The 15,100-nt window shown below is 38.1% G+C and overlaps 1 protein-coding gene across 1 annotated transcript in view; it reads right to left on the bottom strand.

Moving 5' to 3' along the window:
- Positions 1–6,660: 6,660 nt before the first annotated feature.
- The window catches only part of psmd1 (proteasome 26S subunit, non-ATPase 1), a 41,030-nt gene continuing 32,590 nt past the window's right edge, over positions 6,661–15,100 (bottom strand). Inside the window, exons 18-25 of the mRNA XM_067395825.1 lie at positions 13,641–13,757; positions 12,590–12,692; positions 9,950–10,119; positions 8,551–8,643; positions 8,353–8,445; positions 8,041–8,259; positions 7,277–7,440; positions 6,661–6,826 (exon numbers count right to left, since the gene is read on the bottom strand). Coding sequence (XP_067251926.1) covers positions 7,294–7,440; positions 8,041–8,259; positions 8,353–8,445; positions 8,551–8,643; positions 9,950–10,119; positions 12,590–12,692; positions 13,641–13,757 — 942 coding nt within the window. The 3' untranslated portion in view covers positions 6,661–6,826; positions 7,277–7,293. The remainder of the gene's footprint in view (positions 6,827–7,276; positions 7,441–8,040; positions 8,260–8,352; positions 8,446–8,550; positions 8,644–9,949; positions 10,120–12,589; positions 12,693–13,640; positions 13,758–15,100) is intronic.

Here is a 15,100-nt window from a genome sequence, read left to right on the forward strand (position 1 = left end):
GACAACACAGTTGGCTTTTATCAGTGCTAGATCTTTGGCGTCAGTTTGGTATGTCCCTAAACTTAGTCATCATAATGCAAAATTTAGTTGGCATATATCTGCCAAATAGGGGTGTGACAATATATTATTACAATATAATCGCAATAGAAAAATGCAACAAATAATGCGGATAGCAATAATATATTGTGTGAGGCTCACCCAAAATGAAAGTTCAAATTTAGTATCAAATGGTAAACCCAGAAGGTCACACATTTGAGCTTGCATGTTTATTATTATTAACACGTTAACCCCTTAGCATCCCTAAGGTTTTTGAATGGTATTTGTAGGTGGTACAGTGGAATGCTAAAGAAAATGCATATTTAATAAAATATATAGGCCTATATAATTTATATATAATTATATATATATAATTATATATATATATATATATATATATATATATATATATATATATATATATATATATATATATAATTTTAGATGTGGTCAGGGACAGAGAGCAAGCATATGTCTTAACAGGATTTGAATATTTAGCAGAATCAAGAATATTTTAATTCTGGTGTCACCAGATTTCATGAGGGCAAAGGACCAAGTCCAAACCTATTCAAGTCCTCTCCTGATGTGATGATAAATTTAGCTTTTTAATGAACAATACTTTTTGTATCATATGTCTTAAAGTAATAATTATTACCAGGGGTAGCCAACCCTGTCCCAGCACACCTTTAAAGTAATCTGGAACACACTGATTAGCTGGTTCAGGTGTGTTTGATTTGGGGTGGGGCTAAACTCTGTAGGATGGTAGCCCACTGGGAGCAGGTTTGGCTACTCCTGATGTAGACTTAAAGGTGCCCTAGAATCAAAAATTGAATTTACTTCAGCATAGTTGAATAACAAGAGTTCAGTACATGAAAAAGACATACGTTGAGTTTCAAACTCCATTGCTTCCTCCTTATATAAATCTCATTTGTTTAAAAGACCTCTGAAAAACAGGCGAATCTCAACATAACACCGACTGTTACGTAACAGTCGGGATCATTAATATGTATGACCCCAATATTTGCATATGCCAGCTCATGTTCGAGGCATTAGACAAGGGCAGGACATCTGGAGCTGCACACAGCCGAATCATCAGACTAGGTAAGCAAGCAAGAACAACAGCGAAAAAAGGCAGATGGAGCAATAATAACTAACATGATCCATGATAACATGATATTTTTAGTGATATATGTAAATTGTCTTTCTAAATGTTTCGTTAGCATGTTGCTAATGTACTGTTAAATGTGGTTAAAGTTACCATCGTTTCTTACTGTATTCACGGAGACAAGAGCCGTCTCTAATTTAATTTTTAAACACTTGCAGTCTGTATAATTCATAAACACAACTTCATTCTTTATAAATCTCTCCAACAGTGTAGCATTAGACGTTAGCCACGGAGCACAGCCTCAAATTCATTCAGAATCAAATGTAAACATCAAAATAAATACTAACAGGAATCGATGCATGCATGCAGCATGAATGACGAACATCTTGTAAAGATCCATTGGAGGGTTATATTAGCTGTGTGAACTTTGTTTATGCACTGTATAACTGCACTTACAGTTGAGAGCTTGGGAGGGCAGGGAGCGAGAGATTTAGTTAATGATTCCCCAAAATAGGCAGATAAAAAAAAATAATTTAAAAAAAACATGAAAATCACAAGGTGCCAGTGGTGGATTACACCATTTGTATCCCAAACAATGTCTCGCTAACAATAACAACGAATGCTCACTTTAACAATGAGTTTAATCTCAAACTTGTAAAGGTTGTGCTGTTAAAATAACCAGTTGCCAACTGGGGTAAAATTTATGGATATCTATGAAGCAAGAAACTCCAGATGTCCAAAGGTTTCTCACCAGGACACTGTCAAGCAGGGATGGGCAGTTCTATTCTGGTCTGGTCCAGAGTTTATCTCCATCCCCAATCAAACACACCTGAAAAATCTAACCAAAGCCATCAGGATTACTTGAAAATTACAGGCAGGTTTGTTCAATCAGGGATGGAGTTAAAGGAATTGAATTGCTTATTTATCCCTGATCTAAACCACCATGTCTGTTTACCTGAAGAATTCCCATTCTACATGATTTGGCAGTTATTTGCTGGGTTTCCAGCAGATGTTTACCATTTGTGTTGGCTTGAAACAGCTGCAAACAGTGGCTTGACAGATCTTGCTATCTGCCTTCTGCTATTGGACACCAGATGACTGAAGGAAACCACAGTGCCTCACTTCTTTTTTTGAAACAGTGAGACCTGTCTGTCTGCCATGCCAAGTCATTTTCTTCCTGAAGTCACTGAACTGGTGCACTCAAATTATTGCATTGGATGCTTCATAAAAATTTACCAGTGACTGTGGTCTGAGCGTATAAAACAAGTCGAGCAATGTTAAATAGATTAAAGAGTGAGTGACTTGACAGTAACTTGAATGAAATAATGTTATGACATCATTTCCATTTGGGAATTGGCCAGAAGATACAAAGATAAAAGTCATTCCATTCTATCCAAGTTAGTGCTTCCGGGCATCCATTCGTGCTCTGCGGCGGAGAGAAAATCTGTGGTTGGCTTCCTGCAGAGAGACAGAGAGCCACTGCTTGAGTCCTTTTCCCTCCATAAAAAAGACATTTGCACAAAAACAAAGAGGCCAAGCTCTATTAATATAATATGTTTGATTGTAGTATCCAACCCTCATCCTGACTGTCCTGAAAAGCAGTTCTCAGAGTCCCAGGATAACTGTTATTTTAAACTTGTCCGTGGCTTCTTCAAACTTGTTAAAAAGCGACAAGCCAATAGAAACAAGTGCCCCAGCAACAACATGAGTTCGGGTCTGCTAATGCTTCAATTTTGCAACACAAGAAGCCAAATTCTGTCATAGCCTACTTAACAGTAATACCAAGTGGAAAGTGTAGGGGCCAGCCATAACCATGTTCATGGCCAGCATTTGTTCTACCTCTCTATTTAATGATTCCTTTGCCTAATGAACCAAGATCTTCTCACTTCTTTGTCGAAGTTGACCATTGAGGTTTGTCTCATGAGTTCACACTTAAAGAATCACTAGCATGCAAGCATGGAGAATCCAAACAGTCTTTGTGGAATTATTCCTTCAACGGTGATGATGAATGTATATTGAATGAAAGGGAGCTGTCAGCAACATACTTGCACACCACAATTGTCCACCTAATGTCTGGAAAATTTTAAATATTTCTTGCCCTATACCATCCGTTTACTCAACTCATTCTGGTTGCTTTTTTTTATTACTCAATTCTCACTTCCCAGAATAGGGAGGCCCTTGTAGTTTCTCCAGTGGAGACACTTTAAAGAGCAGAGTCCCAAAGGTCTCATCATCTACACCTCAATTCCTCGCCAGAGAATGGATGGAAAATCTACTGAATCCATAACAGGGAATCTGCCTTCCAGCTGTGCTCAAAGAGAGAGTTCAGACAGGTTAGGCCAGACCCTAACCAATACAAGAAGCCTCTTTTGAGTAGGTTATTTCTATCAACACATTGCCCAAGAGGCTATCAGTATCCAAAATGTCTTGGCAGGGACTGCTCTGTCCAGTGTTTTTTTTTTAAAAAAAAGCATCCATAAAGGCCTAATGAAGCATATCATGAAAGCAAATGGATGATTGGTGGAACCACTTTCATGATCGTTGTTCAGTCAAACCCTGTTTTTTAGTCACCACAATGAACAATACACTTAATAGGTCATTGAATCGTTCAATACTCCCACATCCTCCCATAAAACCGAACATGTATTTGTACATTTTAATCATTCGAATCAAGTAAAATGTGCTGTTCCCATCACATATAATCAAACTTTGCAAGTCAATGATTATTTCCCTCATAAATTCAGAGCAATGTGAAAGATTGGGTCTGGCGTTCTACCTGCAAAAACAAACTCCCTAGTTCCCTATGGCATGAACCCAGCATATTGTGAACAAATTTGAGATCCTAGAAGGGCCTTGATCCACTGATGATTATGATGATGACTCAATTATCTGTGACACGAATGCTAGTCTGACATATTTAATCGTAGAAAACGCTGTGACTTAAACTGTAGATGTTCAAAAGTACAATGGCACCGAGACTAAACAAGAAATCAAGGAATCGCGACATTTCAAATGATGATGCTCACCTGTTTTTATGGTGCATTTTCAGGGAGCAAATGTTTCTGTAAGCAGCAACATTTTCAAAAATGGAATAGCCTATAAATGGGCAGTGTACTTACTACTGAACAAGGGAGCAGACTGAGGCACACCCAAAGACTATGCCCATTAATAGAAGCTTATCAACTATGTTCATCTCTTATATAAACTTAATTCCTTTGGCGTAGTTCCTGGGATGTGGGCATTATAGATATGCAATCATGGAAACAAACAGTTTACTGTCAAACAACAGTTCTTAACAAGATGGTCCAAAATAATGACCTCAACTGCGGTGGAAATGAAAAAGCTGTTAGTGCTCTCAAAGTTAAGGTGAAGCCACACTAGGTACCAAACAGAATTGCAAAAAAGACAAACTTCTAACATCTTCCACTGGTTAAGAAACCCAAACCAAGAGTTATGACCGGCCAAAGTTGGGTCTTTCAAACAAACAGATCACAGTTCCAGTGGATGCTGCTAAAGCTCCTCCAGGTCATTGTATCTTAGTCCAATAATGTGACTTTTACTATTCCCACTGGGAGTACCATTGGTCTGACCTTTGTGTTCCATTAGAGGAGTGTATGTATGATGTTCCCGCAATTCTTGCCAAGACCCACAAATTCTCTGACTCTTGAGAAGTCATAACAGCCATCCCTGTCCCCAGTTCAAACGGCCAGCCAGCATGTCCATCACTGCACCCAGCAAGAACAACAAACAGAAGGCTCTTGACCACCTCCAGTGCCTGGACATCCATCATAAACATTTCTCCGAAGCCACTCTGGCCAGTCCGCTGTTCTGACCAAACAAAAGAGGCTTGCTCTTGCCATCCGTTCTGTCATCAATAGTTACTCAGTGCGGCTGCAACAGACTGTGACTCCACGGCAGAAAGGGACGGAGGTATTTGTTCACCAACAATCTTACTTTGGTAGAACATGCCAGTCTTTAGATGTTCACATAGACCTTCTAGGTTCATAGCAAGACAAGTCTCTGTTACCCCAGTACATGCTTATCACCTTCTATGGTCATATTTACAGAAACAGGGCAATGAAGGACTTTCAGATATCAACACATAATAAAGTGTAATGATATAGTGATCTCATCTACATTTCATCTGCTGTGATGTCGAACTATCAGAGGCCAGTGGATTTTGATTCGCCAGGACTGCAATTCTTCGAAACTCAGTTTACAAGAGCATGGTCAATTAAGAGAGGTTGTTGATGTCTAAGATCTGTATTGTGGGGTCCAAACAAGTGGAACAGTGGAACATTTTCTTTTTATTCACCAAATAAACCAATGACGATTTCAGCAGTTATGACAGAATTTACAATCTTTTATCTACTAAACACCAGGATCCAGCATTCTCTGCAAAAAGAGAATTTGAAGGTCAAGATCCCAAACTCCCTAAAATCAGATGCTAAGACATGAACCGCAATAAAAGGAAATGTAAATGGCATAAGAGTATCTTTCCGGAACTGTGCTAATTTCCCTGAAGTCAAAGTCCAAAAAAAAACACAACCCACACTGCAAAGACATATGGGAAATTAGCGCCGTGACGAAAATCTTTTCCTTTTAGGGGATATACTGAATGGTGGGGTGCAGTGACTAAATGCTTCCTCCTGTCAGTTTAGTTCAGATTGGTGGAACACCGCTGACCACATGCCATTAAATAGTCATGTGGTAGTTTCTACAGAAAACGCCTTAGGATGTACATAATATGAAAATGTTTATAATATGACGCTTGTTTATTTTTCAAGAAAATGCTATGAAATGTCACTAATCACTGCATCCGAATATGCCTTATACTTCCATACTACTCGTCTCTCATATTTTTTCGCCTAGTATATAGTACGTTCTAATGTAAATGGAGGTGAAGTGAGATAACTGACACCGCAGGTCACCTGACAATGATAACATGGGGGATGTATTACATCTAAATTTCATTCATACTATATAGAACAAGCAAGTTTCAAACCAAATGTAGTACCGACATTACAGTATGCGATTTCGGACGCGGCATCAGTTTCTCACAGCTCATCAATAGTTTTTGTTAGACAATAGACTGTTGGTGGTTCTATATTCAATGTGTAAAACTCTATTTATGTTATAAAAGCTATTATAAAGTGCATTAAAGCTTATCCACTTATCCATGTCCACGAGCTGTTTTAAACATATAAATATATACATTTTAATCTAAAATCTCAATAAATGGTCAACTTTCTTATATGCTTTTTACCATTTTAACCACCTTTTCTGTCTTCATTTCATTTTAGAACCTGCAATTTACATGCATGAATTTAAGTTATGCTTTTTAAAATAGAACAGCATATATTGCCATTTGTAAACTACCCACTTAACTACACACACATGCACAATCACATCAGCTGATAAGCATACAATAATACAACTGTTTAATCAAATGTCAAAAAAGAAAAAGAATATTGCAGACTCACAGCAATAAAAGAACTGAATCTCATGTTCAACATATATATATTTTATTGTAATGACTGAATTCTGTCATGTAAAACATTCCTCAAGTGGTCATGATAGGCCAAGTGGAGGAAAAAACATAAAAAAAGGAAAAGAATTGGGCATTTAGAGTGGGGGACTGGACATGGAGCAGTGCATGCTGCGAACACGCTGAATTCATACCACCTGCAAGAAAGAGCAGAGATCAGTACATAAGCAGCACTGAGTTATAACCATTTCTGAGAGCAATTAAAGACAGAAATATTTCAAAATAGGATCTCATATATTATATATATATATATATAAGAATTTAAATTAGTAAAATTAAATATATGAAACATTGCACAAAAAAAAAAAAAAAAGCCTTTTGGAAAATGTCAAGTAAGTGTTTCTGAAGCTCTGTGTGACACAGACAAGCTTCTCTCGTTGCTTACATTCCACAGGAAGTGAAGGCTTTGAACCCCGTGTAGAGAATAAAAGCTTCTAAATTTACAAATGGCATTCCATCTAAGGCTAAAAACATCTGGGAATAATGGCCATAGAAACATGAGGGATAGTAGTATGCAAGTATGTGGGTAAAACTGGCCTAAATGTGTTAAACATGACGTCAGTGTCGGGCTCCTGTAGAGGAAGTACCTGTAGGGTGATGTTTCTCACTCATCTATGTACTCAAAGGGCTCTGGGGCCTCGGGCTCCTGTTCTTCTTCCTCAATCTTGGGGCCGTGTGCAGACACGGGCTCCACAAGCTCCTCCTCTTCCTCACTGGTGTCTTTCAAGATGATGATGCCACCTGTGTGTAACTGAGGGGCGATAATATGGACAAAGGTGATTACTAAATTGTGTGACAGTCCAACTAAATACTTGCAGGCACAATTAGTTGTCCAGAAGTCTTATTTAGTGGAAAATACAGAATAACATCCTGCAAAGGTACAAAGTCTCCTAAAATGCAAAAAGAAAAAAATTCTTTGGTCCCACTTTATATTAAGTGGCCTTAACTACTATGTACTTACATTTAAATTAATCATTTGTTACAATGCACTTGTGTACATACATGTTTTTACATTGTACTTATATTTTAAAAACACCTGCATGTAATTACATCTGTAATTAATTTCTGTAATTACATTTATAATTACACTGTTGATCCATCCCTTACACCTTACCCCCACCCTTAAACCTACCCATACAACCAAAATTTTCCCTAACCTTACCCATATCCCACCTCAGTAGCAGCAAAAGTGTTTTGCAATTCAATATAAATTTTTTGAATCTTTTTATTTGGAGCCGTCAAGCGATTGTGTTTCCTTCTAAAGAGTTTCTCTCATTTAGCAGTATAAGTGGTTTTACAGACGACAATTTTCAAACATCCATAACAGGCCCAAATTAAGAGTTGGACTCACAGGTTTGAAGGGCTGGTATCTGCAGGTGTCGGGCATTGTGAGGACCTTGAGCTGAGCAGGCATGGCACGGGCTGGGTTCTCCAACATCTGGAAGTTTGGTTCTGGCTCTTTTTTCTTTTCCTTTTCCTTTTCCTTTTCCTTTTCTTTTTCTTTCTCCTTCTCTTTCTCTTTCTCTTTCTCCTCGTCTTTCTTCTCCTTTTCAGCCTCTGCCTGCGTTTCCTGCATCAAATAAAGTGTTTGAGAGTCCATGTCATACTAAAGGTTTCAGGAAGTGCTTTGCAAAGGTATGGATCTGCTGTTGGACATGCATACCACTTCCATCTTTTCCTCCTCCTTCTCTTTCTTCTCCTTTTCCTTCTCCTTCTTCTTGGCTTTAGCCGTGATAGAGAGAACGGCAGTGGAAACCTGACAGAAGAAAAGTAGGACATTAAATCCGGAATGATTTGTTTTTAGTATCAGGCTGAGATTTGTCAAGTCCGTGTGTGTTCATGGTACATTGGTAAAACAGACCTTTTCTTTTTCCTTCTCCTTTGGCACTTCCAAGGGTGGAGGATAGGCAAAGGTTGAGGGTTTGCAGTTGGATCGATACTGCACCTTCGGCATCTGTTAATGGGACAGAACTTATTCATTAGAAACTGAAAAGTATTGATTAAAAAGGTTTTACTTATTTTACCACTGAATAATATTATGCTCTTGGCACAGCAACATGCTTATGTCAAACTCTACTAAAATACACTGCGATTCATGACTCCCAAGTGATTTTGTATGACACCAGAAGTTGCTGCCCCTGTACAGCCTTCCAAAAGGGTCACATGTGAGGATCAATGACACTTAGGACTCTATGTAGGCAAAAGCAAGAAAGTTCACTAGGATTTAAACAAAGCTTTATTTGAGAGTTGACAGCACCAGCTTTCCCTACTTTTGACAATGTGCTTATCTAGAGGTGTCCAAACCTGCTTCAGGAGGACCAACGTCCAACAGAGTTTAACTCTAAGTTGCCTGAACTAGGCCCGTCTCGATAATTAAATAACCAGTAATTAAATAAGCCTATATTGCTAATTCTTTACATTCATTTATAAATATAAAAATTGGCGAATGTATGAATACATGAATATATTTTATAAGAATACAAATAGTATTTTTTTGTATTTTTTTTTTTAACATGTTTAGATTTTATAAAATTACAAGAATTACTTTTTGCTGCTGAATTTGCTGCTCACTTAATCATTGTTTTGTCATAGCTTATGATTATATATTTTTAATAATATGTTGTTTTTCTCTATAATTAAGTAGTATGTATTGCGTTTAACAAATAAAAAAAGTGACCATTAGTGCATACTCTATATAATCACCTTTTCTTTGATTGGCCAGTTTGTTGTGACCGTTTCAGTTATTTACTGAATTGAATAAATTTCTTTAATATTTAAAAGGTGTTAACTGTAATCTTACGCTGCAAAAATAACTTACAAAGGATAAAATGAATCAATTATTTAATAAAAAAAGCACACAAAAATGTATGACAAAGCCCTAAAACAGACAATTAATTGCCATAATCGTCAAAGCCCTAAAACATTTATTTTTTAGACTATTAATCGTCAGCCAAATTTCATAATCATGACAGGCCCAGCCTGAACACACCCGCCTGGAAGTTTCAAGTAATCCCGAAGATCTTGATTAGGTGGTTCAAGTGTTTAATTGTGTTTAAAAGTGGACCTCAAGGAACTGGATTGGACACCCTAGTGCTAACCACAACACCAATGCTGCCAACTCTTCTTGCATGGATTAATAGTTTGGCTCCTCACTGACCAGATGGTAATTTGAACTTTTGTCACACTATTGTAAAGGCATAAAAATATACTACAAGTGTTTATAGGTAGTACAGGTTAGGTTAGAAGACATTTCTGCTTACCTTCAGGTCCTTGTTGAGGCCGATGATGGCTGTGGGTGTGAAGGACAGCGACAGGAAGTGAGAGAGCGGGAACCAGAACCAGAACTGGGTGAAGACCAGCAGACCCACCACAGATGGCATGTGGGTGTGGCCTGTGCGAGACTGCAGAGAGATCGTCACGTTACGACCACCTGAGAAGAATCAGAAAGATGAAGTGTCATTATGTTCCTCAGGAACTCCAACCAGCCTCTTCTCATCTAAAGGGGCTGTCACAATGAAATTTCAGCAAAAAAAAAAAAAAAAAAAAAAGGTGCATTGTCAGTAGTGTAGCAATGCCTGAAAGATCACAACTCCCTTTTAAACCAAGCAGCTTTCTGTCAATTCAGTGAATTTGCCAGACCAACCTGAACACACGTGAAAGTGGGGACATTTTTTGCCCTCACAAGAAAATCTTGATGGCATGGATACCTATTGCAATGACTGGATTTTGGCCATGAAATTTTCTCAAGCAAATGTTAATGTCTAGCTACACAGGACTTTACTCTTGGATTCTGGAGTTGTATTATTACACTGTATATTTGAACACTGCAAAGGCCGCACAACTGAGGCTGAAAGAAGGGCATAGGCGTGCACTGGTGATAGCTTGATTAACAACTGGCGTTTCAAATGTCCTTTCCTGTCGAGGTGTACAGTGCATGGAGCTGATACAGAATTGAGCTGTTAATATGAGATGACAAAGGCCAAGGCCAAAGACGACACCACCCTCGAACTGCCTGATGAGCAGACAATAACAGGAGTGAGGGATGAGTGCCAGGACGGAAAGAGGTATGGACATGTCCACAAAAATGCACTTTTAAAGAAGATAAATGGGGAGAGGAATGGTGTCATGAGTTTAAAGGATCGATTTGGCTCAGAATGAAAGGCATCACAGACAATAGCATACTTTTGTCACAGCCTGTTAAATCATGATACTGAAAGTTTCCTGTTGGCATCTACTGTAATTGTGAAGAGAAATTATAGCCTGTATTGTTTATTTTGACTGCAGTGACTTACATCATTTGTGACAACCAAAAATCGAAGTGTTCAAACTCTCTGCCAAACCAGGCAATGAACCAACCCAAACGAAGAAAGACTTCAAAATGTCATCGGGGGGTCATAATTTCAACAAACACTTCAATTTTCAATTAGCTTTAAGAGCTCTCCATGGTCCACAGCTGTTACTAATGCGTTTCATTCTAAAACCTAGTAAGCTGCCTACAAAGTCAGCATTTTAAGGCATCATAGGCTTGTCCTCTGCTCAAATGTTGGAGTTTGACGTTAGTATGTTGCTAAGCTTTTTGGAACAGTTTTTATGCAGTGTATTTTATGCCTATTAAAGGATTAGTTCACTTTCAAATGAAAATTAGCGCAAGCTTTACTCACCCTCAAGCCATCATAGGTGTATATGATTTTCTTCTTTCTGATGAACACAATTGGAGATATATTAATAAATATCCTGACGCATTCGAGCTTTATAAAGGCAGTGAACAGGGTTCACGAGTATGCTTCCATTTACATCCATTCATCAAACTTATTCCACACAGTTCCAGGGGGTTGATAAAGGCTCTTTCTTCAGCTCATACTTGTTGAACCTCACTACTGCCATTATAAAGCTCGGATGCGTCAGGATATTTATTAATATTTCTCCGATTATGTTTATCAGAAAGAAGTCAGTCATATACACCTAGGATGGCTTTAGGGTGAGTAAAGCTTGGGCTAATTTTCATTTGAAAGTGAACTAATCCTTTAAATTATTGTGATGTTAGCTTAGCAATATGCCAATGTCAAACTTCAATATTTGTGATTGTTGTGCAGTTTTTTTTGCTTACTGAAATATTGTGGCATTAGCTTATCAACATGCTAACATCAAAGTCTATTGAAATCAAATGAGTTGATTCTCCTGGGTGCTTTCCATGATGAGCTCTATTTATGTAACACATGGAGTTGCAGCCTATATATAATGTTCCAAATCAGTCACATCTGAGGTTCTATTTAAGTTAGGATGAAGCAGCTGCCATTGTATGCCGTAGACAGTTTGGCAGCTCACTAGATTTAGGTTTTGGAGCCACGGTGAAGGTGTTTTTGTAAAGCAGCTATTTAATAAGTTGTAGGAAAGTTCAGTCTGCATGTGGCGGTATGGCTCATGCATTTAAATGAGGTGTTTGGAGCATGGACCCCTGACTGAAACCTTGAAATCCTCAATTTATTAGCTGCAGCCCCAACTGTAATAGATCATTAGGATGCAACATCTTTCCAGTCTAATTCTAACATGTATTGGGTTGGCTCACAAGCTGATGTTTGAGAAGCAGGGGGCAAGAGCATCTTGAAGGTCAATGCATTCTTGCAATATTAATAGGCAAGCACCCTTGGGCTTAAGTGAATGATATTTGCTTGTAGTGGCATGAAGACGTGGTGCTATCTGGTTTCTAATGCCACATTCTTGTCACGATCCTATCAGTATTTTATCACACAGCCTTTAACAGACTTACCTGCCTAGACATGCCTGCAAATGTTTGTTTCCACCCTTACATTTTGCACTGAATACCTAAACATTGAGTTATTTAAGACAAGACTTAAAGCACATTAAAAACTGACAAATCTGTACATATTCTTAATACTGACCTGCATCCAGGATGCCCTGAGCCAGAATGGCCCCAAATTTGGCCATCACATCATCATGCTTGTCATTGATAACCTTTGAGTAGAGCTGCCGAAACTGGTTCACCTATGGAAACAAAGATGCGACTTTTGTAGATTTACCTAGGTGGGTTTAAATTAAATAACTGCCAAAAACAGGAACAATATTTACTTTCTTAATAAATGGCTCTGGTCTTATGATGCTTTCATGGCTTACTGTAATTTAAAAGATGGTATCTCAGTGATTTGACTCAGATATGATTAGCTTCTATGGTAACGCTCAATATTAACATGGATTCATGTGCAAAATTACTTCATTAGCTTTGCAAAATACTAAAGACATCTGAATTCAGAGGCATACACACTGTTAACTGAAGTCTGTTGTAAGGCATTTATTACATTCATAATCTTTCTTACCACAATTTTTAAGGCCAGGCACATACAACATGGCTAGAGTGAATCAAAGTGTGCCCGTAAGGGGTATTTAGCAAAGACTGCCATTACTACAACTCCAGTTCTTTATTACACCATAAAACAGGGATTTCAAATCAATTTTACTTTCATGTGGCCATAAAATTTGCAGCCCAGTTATAATCATGTGGTAAAATTGAAGGAAAATCACCCCAAGAAACAAGCAAATGTACCGTGACTACACAACCACACTGTAGAAATGACTGGACGAAGCCTGATATTATAAGAGGCCAATATTTATGACTTCAGGCGAGTACTAGAATCTGTAATAAACAGTAAAAATGAGAGACTATAGTTCACTTTCATTCTGTGTAGTCTCTGAAGCCCACATAATTCCACCTCTAGATAATGTACATTCGTTTATTTATTGGAACTTTTTAGGTCCAACATGCTACACATTTGTAAATTAGCATTAGCTGTGATTTTGTAGCTTTGTGTCACATTTCGCTGTCAGGCAAGGCCTGAGGTCTAACTTGAATTATCAGTGGCCGTTTATATATTTTACGTTTACTAATCACATGAGCCAAATAATTAACCCCAACAACCTAGTCCACACTCCCCTTACCTTTGGACAGGTGACCTCCGACTGTTGGATCATGATCAGAGCAGAGGCGATCAGAGCACCCTGTCTGACGTAATTCACCGGGTCATTGGTCATGGGCTCCAGGAGATTGATTGCTTCCTGTTAAAGGAAATCATCAATGGAAGCATATTAAAAATGATTATGGAAAAACAGCAGCATATCCTGACAAATCATGCTGAATAGTTAGACCTAAACCACAAATTCATCAGACTCCCAAGTATCTAATCATCTTTGAGAATTTGTGGTATCATAATACAGTAACCTAATGATACATAGACCACAGAGAAAGAAAAGCCCCACATGAACTTTCCATCCCTTTCTCTTAGAAAGATTAAGTTGGGTTTGTTTAAAAGGGGTATTTAGTGTCACATTTGATCTTCAGGCCAAAAGCCAAACCATGTTACAGCAAGCACTTTTTGAATTACGACTGCACTGAAGACAGTCCAAAATAGCAAATTTGGCTTACAGACAACTAACATCTAAAGTAACATTACACAATATACAGTATACCATCGTTATACATATTTGTGCAATTGCATCAGAGGTTGTTTGGAACGATTCATCCAAAACAAAGCAGTCATTACTTGTAGCCCAAGACAGATGAAGCCGAAAAAGGATTTGAAACAAATCCACTGGACATTTTGTGTCGGCAGAAATTATATTGCAGTAAAAATATGCAGGTGTATAAATTACAGAGCCAAAGTTGAATTTGTGACCCATTTAAAAGGCCTGACAGATTGGAAAGTGTGGAAGATCTTGGCTCCTAGGCCAGTCTGATTTCCCAGCATCGCCACAAAATCGCCCATGACTGTATTTGGGCACCTGAGAGGGATTTGGATTAAAGTTATTATAAGTAAAATGGTCAAGACCAATCTTCATATTCCATTTCCCAATGAGGGAGTTGAGTGGTAAATGGCAAGAACATTGTCCAAGATATCCTTTTGAATCTTATCTCCACTCAAGTGGTAAATGTGCCATCTGTGACTCTTCCACTGGTAATGCAATTAGTCGCAGAACCAACCTGAGCGTGTAAAAGAGCCAATAATGTCACTCAGGATTGTTGTAAGAGAGTTCAAACATCTCTTTTGGGTCACAGCAGAACTTGCTCAGCTGTCTCACAGACTTGAGAACTTTTTTTTAACCATCTATCCTTTAACAGTCACATCTGAGCTCCAGACTGAATAAAATGGTCACAAATGCAACAACAGCTTTGTATGCACCTATACGACTATTCATCAGATATTATCTTGTGAGGTTGTGTTAAAGGGTTAGTTCAACCAAAAAAAATTCTGTCATTAATTACTCCCCCTCATTACTCACCTTTAAAGGTCCAGGAAGCTAGTAAAGACATCATTTAAAATAGTCACTGTGACTACAGTCATTCAACCTTGATGTTATTAGGTGACGAGAATACTTTCAGTGTTTACGTCTGAATGTCGGCT

This window comes from Chanodichthys erythropterus, chromosome 10 (assembly GCF_024489055.1).
Source record: "Chanodichthys erythropterus isolate Z2021 chromosome 10, ASM2448905v1, whole genome shotgun sequence".
NCBI lineage: Eukaryota > Metazoa > Chordata > Actinopteri > Cypriniformes > Xenocyprididae > Chanodichthys > Chanodichthys erythropterus.